At 41.0% G+C, this 11839-nt stretch overlaps 1 protein-coding gene across 2 annotated transcripts; it reads left to right on the forward strand.

Annotated features, from left to right (window-relative positions):
• Positions 1–1245: 1245 nt before the first annotated feature.
• On the forward strand, positions 1246–11797 carry LOC119650930 (fructose-1,6-bisphosphatase 1). Of its 2 annotated transcripts, XM_038054156.1 has the most exons (3): positions 1258–1319; positions 10403–10466; positions 10702–11797. In XM_038054156.1, the coding sequence occupies exons 2-3, from the start codon at positions 10457–10459 to the stop codon at positions 11712–11714; spliced, it is 1023 nt and encodes a 340-aa protein (XP_037910084.1). In that variant the 5' UTR covers positions 1258–1319; positions 10403–10456; the 3' UTR covers positions 11715–11797. The 2 variants fall into 2 exon arrangements, with proteins under 2 accessions (XP_037910085.1, XP_037910084.1); XM_038054157.1 differs by lacking the exon at positions 10403–10466 and having other exon boundaries at positions 1246–1319.
• The last annotated feature ends 42 nt before the right edge of the window (positions 11798–11839 follow it).

The following is an 11839-nucleotide window of genomic DNA, read 5'->3' on the forward strand; positions in this document are numbered from 1 at the left end:
GTGGACCCAGTCATATCATAATTGCATTCAGCCCCGTCAAAACATTTCCTTGATGAAAACCGGCTTCATACGAGTATGAATTTAAAAATATCTCAAGAGCGCAGGCGAGAATGCCCACATATAGGGGAGACCAAATTATATACATATGAGCCCCCATACTGGTCTGAATCCGTCTCATGGAGACATTATCGGCCATCTAAAGTTCATTGCAATCTAGTGGGCTCGTCTTCCATAAGATACGTAGATAAGTTTTATGTTTTCCACACTCCTAACCTGCGGACCCACTATCAGCCAGCAAAGTCGTGAGAGCCAACATGCGCAGAACTTTGGAGAACTGAATGTTGTTGTGTTGTTTACGGTTTACTTGCGATCTCTTGGATTCTTCTGGTATGGACTTGACTTTCGAGCCCCCAATATCAAGTGTTTGATAAGACTCGTTTATGTGTTCATACCCGAGGTGGTTGTATTCTAGAATTATGCGGGCTAGCTTGGTATCATAATTAGCACATTTGTTGGCAGTTATACCGTGGATGGAAAGATATAAGTATTTTTAGTTGATCTTATTCTGATTTCAGGAGGAAAAAAGGGGGGAATTTCACCTGGATCCGGAATTTTTTCGGAGTCCCGGAATAGAAAAGAAAGATGGGTCTGCATGATTTCCATCCTTGGTCCCAATTTTTTCTCTAAAGTCCTGGATATGAGTTCTTTCTTGGTCAAAATGTTTCTGAGTCAAAATATCTTTCTTACATTATTCAGATTTTTCAGCTATTTTTCCTCCTTAAAAAAGTGGAATGTCAGAGCCTCAAGAGTATTTCATGTTACTGAGGAGAAGCGGAGAGACCCAGTATCCTTACAAATTGGTAGGGCAAATCACTAAATCTGGTAACTCAGTTGCGGTGACCCGAAACTTATACCAAAAAAGTTGGCAACAGTCGGCAACAGTTGCCAACAAGTAAGCAACATAAATGTTGCTAAATTTAATCCCTGTTAAGAATGCTCTGCAAGTCAAGTACTGCTTTGTATTTTACATTGAGGACCTGCATATATGAGCTACTAAATACCATCAATTCAACGTAGTGAATTAGTTGGATCCGGTCCTAATTGAAAAAGAGCTTCTGAAAATCTCAAGAAAATATTTTATAAAAAGTTCTTGGATCTCTACCAACCAGAGTATACTATCCAATCCACTCCCTCAATTCTTTTAATAATATAAATATATATATGTATGTATGTGGGTTCACATAATAAAAAATACTTTCGCTCAGCCAGAGATCAGTCTTTAGCGTGTTTTCGACTGTTTCGTGTTGTTCACTAGGAAGGTTAGTGGTGATCGGATTTTCTTCCCCATTTTTATACAGTTCGGGAATATTTTTAGATATGTTTCCATAATGGGGAAAATGGTTGGAATGTCTTTGGTTATTAAAGTGAAAATTTCAAGTTTGCAATGTTTATTCAGTGAAAGATCTTAATTATCGGTGTTGGGTTTAACGTAACATTTGGTGCTTGCATTGGAGATAGTGTTGGGGAGATGTTATCAGCCGGTGTTGATTGTTTGTATCTGTAGAATTCGTAGATCTCAGCTAAAAAGATATAAAATTGAATGTTCCGTAAGAACTAGGCTCGATTGATCCAATTGAGGTATATCTTGGGTACCATATGCTAATAGAAATTCTTGGCATTTAGCGAGGAATTAACCATTCAAGCATGAAATTCAGTCCCCATAACAAAGACAGAACCAGTAGAAAATAAGAACTCAGTCGTTTCACATTCCAGTGAGACTTATATTGTCACTTTATCAAGTTGAGCGACTTGGAAACCCGGAAAAAACAATACCAAAAATGCATTACTATCGCTAACCAGTTTTTTTGTTTGGGTGTGTGAAGGTAAAAGATACAAGTCTGCTGGTTGTTTTTCCGAGAGAATGGTTACTGATATTTCCTGAATATGGCATTCTCTGATATTATGTAAGGTGCATGGTGAAGTTTATTGATTTTCCAAAAAGAAAATATGAGACAATCTGTTATTGATGGAAAAAAGATCTCGAACGAGTTCAGTGATCCAAAAGGGGCTAGTACTTCGCTAACCGTGTTACATTCAGCCTACAATGGAATTTTGGACCTAATAAATAAAGACCCAGAGGTTCGATTAACTCACGGTTCCTAGGCTTCCCAAGGAAGATTCCATGACTTTGCCTGTAGGTCAAAGAGTCTTGTGATCAGAACTTCTTCAGCGCCTGCCTAATCTTAAACAAAAATATATACGAAAATAACGTACGCGTGACACGTGGGTTGTTTAGGTTTAGATAGAATCAGGAAGCTATGAAAAATAAAAATAGTCTAAATCTTTTTTTTTCTCTTTCGAAGCTGTTGATATGAGGTTGTTGCCTATAAATTAGAATCTAAAATAATCGGATGGGACTTTGGATGAGTATGATTACGCGTGTGATAGCGACATATGCCGGCTTTTTATTAGTGGAAAAGTATTGGTTCTTGGGGTTATCTTTTGAATTTCTCTCTAATGATAAGAAATATTTGAAGCAAGAGATGGTATAGGGGAAGTGAATAGGTGCACAGATAGCATTTGCTTGTTTAGCTAAATATTATTGTTGATTAAAATTAACAAGTTTATCTAAGAGCTCACCAGTTCAGGATTAGTAGGTTCTTTTATAGCTTCGTTATTAGTTGAGCAGTATGGGCCACGTTCCTAGTTCCTTAATTCCGCTGAGGTCATGGACGTTCCTATTGGTTTGTATCACCAACGTCTATTTACTTATCACTTGCGTAACATCAGCTGTAACGATAATATAATAATAAAAACGGAATTAAAAATAATCTTAACACCAATAAAAATTGAAAATGGTAATATTTTTCTTTTATTAATTTCATCGGATTTCATGAAATTCAGTTTGTCCAATCTTAAGGCTGTGCCTTCAAAATAGCTCTCGTTGGTCCTGTTTCCATTGTAGATCGTATCATTAGGAAATATTAATACCAGCACCTTGTCGGAGGGTCGTAGAAGAAAAACCAAACTTGAAGTGAAAATTATGCGGAAACGACAAATTCGGGGCGAAAATTATGCAAGTCCTCTATTATCCCTTTTTTAATTGAATTTTTTTCCGTCCATCCGAGAAAACTTCGGACTTAGAGGGAATACTTTCTTTTGCAGCCCCTTCTCGTCAGGCCTGTTTTTTGGGATAGGGTAAATGAATGCATTCACGCATAGAGTGTTAGTTCCCGTAACGGTACACCATAACATACCAACTAACAACCTCTCCATCGTTAGAGAGCTAGACTGAAACCGTTTGTCACATTACTTTGGGGTAGTCTCCGAGTTCTGCCACCTTAGGGAGCCTTCAAACCATAGAGAAGAGAAAGGGAACTCCAATCATCTGGCCCCTCCACCGGTAGAGTTTTATCTCTTGTGCTCCTCAGTATTTCCTTGTCAATGTTATCTGGAGAGATCCCTATATATTACTTGCGGTTTTCTTCAGAGCAGAGGGAACTCATCAGACGCTGCTTCACCTCTGTCCTGGGAGAAGCGTGACCGGAGTGGTTACAAGCTTTTATTTGCTCCTTTATATTAATTCAAAAACATGTATATGAATTATAATGAAGAGCTAAGTCGATCGAGCCTAAACTATAATTTTGTTTCAGAATCGACGGATTCTTGATAAGTTGCCTCTGCCCTGGATGAAACCGCAAGTGACATATTTTGCAACTTGGGTGCTTGCTCAAGAATGAGGGTTTCGTGGACCATAACCGAGAAAACATGTTGCTTTCCAACTGATCCGGTCCGCCATTTAGTGAGCGGCGGACTTAGCAATCCCGTCCCACCCGTTCAAAACTTCATTGCAAAACACCTTCTTTCCTTTCTTTCCAGGTAAGCTCCATACGCACTTAGGAGCTGGGTAAGGAAATAGTCAGCCTCACCATACTTTCGATTCTGTCACGCATCAACGTTGCCAATGAGTAGCAGTCCATCTGCTTCTAGTTTCATTTTGTCAAGAGAGTTGCCACTCATCTAGGGCGCGTTGCCGTTCTTCATGAGCAGCCACCTCCCTTGGCTCTTCCGTTATGCGTTTGTATATGGTTTTACCCTCCTTATCAAGAAGGGCAACAGGAATTACTCCCAGGATAACCATGACGTAGACGCCACCCACAAAACTCTCTATCTCTCTACTTGCGCATGGCGCTACGATACACTTCTTTACCAAGAGCGTCAGTTTATGACTCTGCACCGTAGTGAAGAATAGACTGCGTTGAACGTATTATTCCCAATGCTTACCATTAGCTGACTTAAGGCCGAAACTCCAGCTAGTCTTGTCTGCTGCTGCTTTGATTTGCTGGGAAAAGTTCAGGCAAGCGTTAATCCAAGGTAATTAACCGTTGCTTTTGACTCGATTATCGACTCGTCTATCGATATGGAACGTCTGGTAGCGCCTTTTTAGTCAGAATGACTACTTCGGTTTTTCTAGTGCAAGGATGAAACCATAAGGAGTCATCTGTCCGATTACCCGTCGTATCAATATGCCAAATCTGCCTTGCGCCTGTTCAAAAGTGCGTCGAGTAACAAGCGCCGCAACATCATTTGCATAACCGATCACTCTTCTGGCATGTCGAGTCTAAGCAGATTGTCATAGGAAGCGTTGCAGAGGTCCGCCCCTAGGATGTACCCCTACACTACCCCCGGCGTGAGCTCCATCCTCTGCTGACCCTCTAGTGTCTTATGGAGAAGAAAGCGATTCCTCAGATAATCTCTCAATATTGGTAACAGATAGCTCGGCACGTTAGAAGTATTGTCTAGTGTGTCTATTATGTCTTTACATCTTACGGAATTAAAGACATGTCTGACATCAAGTGTTACGAGGAGCACCACCTGCCGAGCTCGACGGTCTAAATCTCCTCTCGATGAACGGCATCCACGACTTATATGATAGCATCAACTATGGATCTCTCTGCTCCAAAGGAGAACTGCCGTGGGGGCGAGCCTCCAGTAGCAGCGAGTGTACTTGATGATGAACTTTTCGAGCACTTTCCCAGCAGTGTCAAGCATACAAACTGGTCAGTATGAAAACGGTAGTTCAGGGTCATTGTGGTACATGCTTCCTCCCGGTCGTTTAAACGTTGTATCAAGCGGCACTTCATCTGGAGCTCTGCAATTTTTGTCGCATCTCGATGACCTACTGACAGTGTCTTCAGCGCGGCCCGACCTGCTCCTAGAGCTGCAACAAACCTCCTGGTGTTAACCTTCGCGGCGTTTCACGCACAGAAAGAGTGCAAGGTGACAATCTTCGAGAGGTTGTGTCAATCGCTTCGAAGGCTAGATATTGATGGTCGCTTGCCAAGAATTCTTCCAGAATTTGTCGTCAGCACACCAGCAGTGCTGAAAACACTGAATTCATACAAATTCATCCCCTCGACCTTGGGCAAGAACACTAAGGTCGTCTCGAATTCAGATGGCGACGGTACCTGATTTGTTGCTATGTCCGAAATGAATATTACTAATTAATTAATTAATTATTAATATTAATTAATAATATTTGGGGAGTGAAAATTTTAGATTAAACTTTGTCTGTTCCCAGTCAAATCCTTGTTCCTAGTCAAAAATCCCAGTCATCAAAGAGGAACGCATTTGTCGAAGAACTGAGCTACACATACCTAGAAACCCTGAAGATCAGTGTTTTCTTCCTCCTAATGTGTGCCTATTTTCTGCATTTTATGCACTTGTTCCATTGTCCCCTGCATTTCCTCGTTAGCTAGATAGGGTGAAAGCTTTTATATCAGCAAAGGTTAAATACAAAATCAGTAGGAGTACAAGAGACCTTTCAAAAATAGGCTAAATAGAATATCTGCATATGGTATGGGTGTAAAGTGACAATAAAAGTGCCAGAAATGGGTCAGCCGTAAATAACCGGGACAGAGGCAGATATTCAGAAAGGTAAAAGATAAGCCTTTAATAGAGCCTCGGTTCCCATGGAAATAAGTAACCTGATTGCATGAATGAAGTTGTTTAAAGGCTTGGGTCTAATCATTTTTGTCTGGCATATGAGGAGTTACACTTAACAACTTTCAAAATAATTCAATATGTGGCTCCCACTACAGGTCTACAGGTAACTGAAAATGGTTCGTCTCAACTGCTGGATCCAAGGTCTGCCAAGACTCAAGTCCTCTCTGCAGTCTCCATAAATGATCTCCCTTCTCAATTAACTTGCCTCTGTCTTCTATATGCCTACGATCTAAAACTATTTTCTGTTGAAGTAATAAAAACTTGTTGTTTCTCTTTTCGTTGGTGTGGGTATTTATTCTTGCAAATACCGATATTTCGGGAACCACTTGTTCCCTTCATCAGTGCTAACAAGTTTCGAGTTTGTGTGAGTGGATGTGCTATTCATTTAAACCGTCCCCAATATCCTTTTCCTATTCTCATAGTGGACAAACCCTTTCATTACTAACCAACTCCAAGACCTGGGTGTAATATTCGATGACAAACTTCGTTGCATCTTGTTCAAGCTTTGTAATGGTCTGAATGGCTGTTTAAAAGCTTCCAAGAAACGTGGCCAGGACTCATGTTGTAACATTCACACTTTTAGTGTTTCCAAAGTGCCTTTTGCGCCTTTTGTTAGTTTTATTCCTCTGTACCTCGAACGCTTCGCGATCATAAACGCTTAAAGCTTGGTTCCTCGATTTCTTCCTTGCCTCATTTAAAAACGAGGTTGTGGCTGTATTCTGAATTTTGTTATCTATTTGATGCAATCTGCCATTGGAATTCCCTCTGCTTATTGTATTATTTATTTAAAATAAAATAGCGAAGGAAGAGCTATTCCAATAACTCGAAAGGTTCAGCTAGACGTAAGTGCTGCTCACTTAAAGTGCCTCGTTGGCACGCGCTCGAATGCCTTGGTGGTAGCCATGTAGTCAATGACATCGTTCTATATTGAGTTTGGGTGGGGGGAACAAACAAAAGACGGAGGTTAACTTTCTTTCTTCAGTTCGTTTTTGACTTATTTTAGACTTGAGTGGAATTCGAATTTCTTACTGGTTGATTTTTCTCCGTCTGCCGCTTATACCTGCTCTTTTAGACAATCGTGTAATTGTGAACTAGGAACTGGCAGCGGGGGAGATATCATTGAACTATCGCGAGAATATTTTGGCGAATCCACATGTTTGCCAAACCTCAAGAAACCTTCGCAAACACAAACGTCTCGGTAGAGTATTTGGCTTTGTTTGCGTAGGTTTGCTAGCGATTGTAGCCAATTTGGCGCGTCCACAGACTTGTCAAATCTCAACAAACCTTCACAAACGTAAACATATGAATGGGGTATCTAGCTTGGTTTATGTAGCCTGGCCAGCGCTTGCTGTCGATCCGATCGAGTGTCGGTTTTTTCGCACAAATCAAAGAGAAGTACTTCGGACGCATCCACAGGTTAGTGAGCACTCTGTCTCGTTTGTGCACAAGCGGCGATAGCTCGTGCATGTTGCTCCTGAAGTCCTTGAAATGTTACCAGGCAATTGTATGGGGCAATGTACAGTGACTAGACTAGCAACGTCGCGAGCATATAAATTAGGAAAATTGAGTTTTTGGAAAGGACGACCAGTTTGTGAACGAACCTTGCCGATTGTTGTACGAGCACCTACACATGTTATTCACAAAACGTTGGAGTGGTTCTGCGGGCACTACCGGTCTGTAGGAAACATGAATTGTAACTAATTCGCCGGATGACAGAGATATTTTCGGAGGGACTTGGAGGAGATCTGTCCAGGACTTCAGAAAATAGTTGAATATCTAGAGTACCCTTTTGGAAAGTCGGAGCGCATTAGACGGTTCTGGAGAGGACCACATCCTGGAACATAGCGAGCCATTTTTGACCCCCTCGCATCGAATAACCATAATTTACAACAGAAAATCTAATGGCATAAACTTTAGAAAGAGGATTCTCATTTTCATTGCATATAGTTTCTGTATCTCCTCGACCTAGTTTAGAAGATCTGCACTTGATACTAGTGTGGAAGCATTAAGCAATCGAACTTGTTCAACGCCCGAAGGAGCGCCGTCGATTCTGTTACTTCCATGCGTATAGGGCCATCCAACCTTTTCAAGGTTTAATATATACGCTATGCAAACTCCAAAAAAGGGCTCTTTGAGCAGGTCGTAGATTAGAACTCTAGAATCCTGCTAGATTTGGACTTGTTGGGTTGAGTTGGGCTGAATATTGAGCCTTCCAGCGAACTCTAGTGCAAATACTATACTAGTAAGTGCATGAAGTTAGGTGTGGTGTAGGAATTCTTCGATCAATACACGTTTCTGCTTACTACGTTCAACACACGAACTTTGAAGATTACCAATTTATCCAACGCGACCTTTCTAGTGGAAATATTTCGCTGGTGTTACTGGAACGTTCCTTTTTTTAATGAGTTTTATTGAGTAATGAGGGAGATATCCCGATTTGAAGGAGTTTGTAGAGTATTTCATAAAGAATTTTCGAGTTCTGTTCAACATTCTCAACGGAATAACAACAGATCCTTAGTTTGTGGGCTTTTGTGAGTCACAATTGTGATAATTTATTTATTTCTTTAATGAGGACAATACACAGAAAGCAAATTTCTTATTACATGTTGTCCTCAGAGGGAGGAGCAAGTAAACGGCATGTTTTACGCTTAAAGATAGAGAGGGACATAGAGTCAAAGGACCCAAGCTGTAGGGCATTGTAGGACCGGCAAAACTTCGGGATTGGGGAGTGAAAGTAAATCTCGAGCTCCGCGAAGGGCACATCAAAAATGTTCGCACTACGTGTGTAATGAGACGAGGCGATACAATATTCAAGGATGTTTCTGACAAGGGAATTGAAGAGTGTTAAGGAGGGCTGGATTGAGGTGAAGTCGGAGGAGGAACGTAGGATAAAACCAGACATTTTGCAAGCTCTATTGATGATGTCAACGAAGTGGGAATTGAAACGAAGTTAATCGTCGAATATTACACCCAGGTCTTTGAAGGAGGTCAGTAGTGAAAGGGGTTGTCCACTAAGAGAATAAGAAAAGGATGATGGGGAGGGTTCAAAGGAATAGCGCATCTAGTGGCATTTGTCGACATTCAGTGTTAGCTTGTTGACCGAACACCACCGGGTTAAATTATCACAGTCCAACGGAGACGAAACAGAGGCAAACAATTTAAGGTTGTCTGCGTAAAGCAAATACGGACAGGTGAGAATGGAGCCGAGGTCATTGATAAAAAACAGGAAGAGTAGGGGGCCAAGTGTAAAGACTTGGGGAACCCCAGAGGAAGGAGAGAAGGAACCAGATGAGTGACCATGAAAAGAAACGTTGCAGGAACGGCATGAGAGATAGGAGGAAAGCCAGGAGATGGCTGAGGGAGGGAAGTCTAGCAATGAAAGTTTAGAGAGGAGAATATGATGGTCAACGGTGTCAAAGGCTTTGGAGAAAATGGTATAAATAGCATGTACCTCCTGTCGTGAATTCAAGCATTTAGCAACAAAGTTGGTAAAGCCCAGATGATTTGAAGCCGTTGATCTATGTTTCACGAAACTATGCTGCTCTTTGACAATGAGGTGACCGAAGTGCGCGGTGAACCAGTCGTTGACGTATCTTTCTAGAATTTTGGAGCAAGAGAAGAGAAGAGAAATGGGGCGGTAGTTCACAGCAAGGGAAGGGTCTCCGCTCTTGAGGATAGGAATGATAAGGGCCTCTTTCCAGAGACGGGGAAAATAGCATTCATCTAGACTTTTGTTGTAGATTATACACAGGGGGAGGGATATGTGTTTTCTACAGTTAAAGATGAAGAGATTAGGAAGCCCATCGGGGCCAGGTCCGACACTGGGGTTAAGGTTACCAATGAGGAACTCAACCAAGGAAGGCGTAAGGAGAGGAATGGCTAGAGATTTGGAGGAGTCTGTTGTTATGAAAAGTGTAGAGGGTGAAGGGCTCGAGAGAGAAAACACTGAAGAAAAGTAGGTGCAAATAAGGTCGCAGGATTGTTGTGGGGAGTTGGCAGTGGAGTCAGCGACGCTGATAGAAGAAGGGAAAGATTGAGTTGGATTACGAGAATTGCGAGCGTGAGACCAAACCGTGGCCAAGGGCGGCTTCGACAATAGGTACCTTTTACACGCTTTTCTGACCATTGACTTCACAGTAGAGCGTATAGCTTTAAAGTGAGCATACATAATGCATACAATGCCAGCTTTGCTCATAAACTTGGTTTTACTATTTTTACATTTGTTAGGGTTATCATCACATTTACTCTTCTGCGGTAACCACGTTAAATGGAACTCATTTCACACATTAGGTTGGGTTAACTAAATCGTATTTCACGACACCACATTTAACTTGTGCACATACTAATTCCCACAATTCACAAGTATATATTAAAATTTTACATAATTCTCTTACAGTGAAGTTAAAAGGGATATTAAGGCGAAAAGATATTATTAAAAACATCATTCAAAATGGGTGAACGTAAGTGACGCTGGCGTTTCATTTGCATGCACCCTTCATGTGGAAATTAACACATTTTTAACCTAACAGAAATTGGTTTATCTTTTGCTACTAAAATATTCGAATTGTTGGCATCCAATAAAAGAAATTCTAAATTACTTCAAGGTTTAGCATGATTTGGTTGCTAAGTTCCGTGGGTGCATGACTATTCAATTCTCGATTGAATTCTCACTAACAATAGTTCTTCATTTTACAGCTAACGACATGACTCAACAAGGTCCTGGTTTCGACGTAAACTGCATGACCCTGACTAGGTTCGTTTTGCAGGAGCAACGAAAGTTCAAGCATGCCACCGGCGATCTCTCTCAACTTCTCAATTGCATTCAAACCGCCATCAAGGCTATTGCTTCGGCTGTGCGAAAAGCTGGAATTGCCAAGCTGTTCGGTATTGCAGGAGAAATAAATGTTCAGGGCGAGGAAGTGAAAAAATTAGACGTTCTTTCCAATGAATTGTTTATAAATATGTTGAAATCATCTTATACGACTTGCCTGTTGGTATCGGAGGAGAATGAGACAGTGATTGAAGTTGAAACTGAGAAAAGAGGAAAATATATTGTTTGCTTCGATCCCTTGGATGGATCTTCTAATATTGACTGTTTAGTGTCGATCGGTTCGATTTTCGCTATTTATAGAAAGCAAACTGAAGGAGAACCACAAGTCGCAGACGCATTGCAGCCTGGAAGGAATATTGTGGCAGCCGGGTACGCTCTATATGGTTCCGCTACAGCTATGGTGTTATGTTTAGGACCGGGAAGCGGAGTGCACTGCTTCACATATGATCCTGCCATTGGAGAATTCATTCTCACTGAACATAATATGCGAGTTCCAGAGCAAGGCAAAATTTACTCCCTTAACGAAGGATACAGTGCCACATGGGACGAAGGACTCAAAGCGTACATATCAGCTAAAAAAGATGGACCAAAACCTTACGGGGCTCGTTATGTTGGCAGTATGGTTGCCGATGTTCATCGTACAATCAAATATGGAGGAATTTTCATTTATCCAGCAACAAAATCTGCTCCAAATGGAAAACTACGTCTTATGTATGAGTGCAATCCAATGTCTTTCATTATAACACAAGCGGGCGGAAAGGCAAGTAATGGAAAAATTGATATTTTGGATATCGTACCACAAAAGATCCACGAACGGTCTCCGGTGTTCCTAGGCTCGAAGAAGGATGTTGAAGAGGCACTTAGTTATCAAAAGTAGAGGAAGAGCATAATCAAACATATTTTGTACGATATTTTATGGAAAAAATTAACAAAAAAAAAAAATTGCTTGAAAAATAAACAGAAAATTTTGTATTCGCCTATTTTTTAGGGAAGATCCTACTA

This window comes from Hermetia illucens, chromosome 3 (assembly GCF_905115235.1).
Source record: "Hermetia illucens chromosome 3, iHerIll2.2.curated.20191125, whole genome shotgun sequence".
NCBI lineage: Eukaryota > Metazoa > Arthropoda > Insecta > Diptera > Stratiomyidae > Hermetia > Hermetia illucens.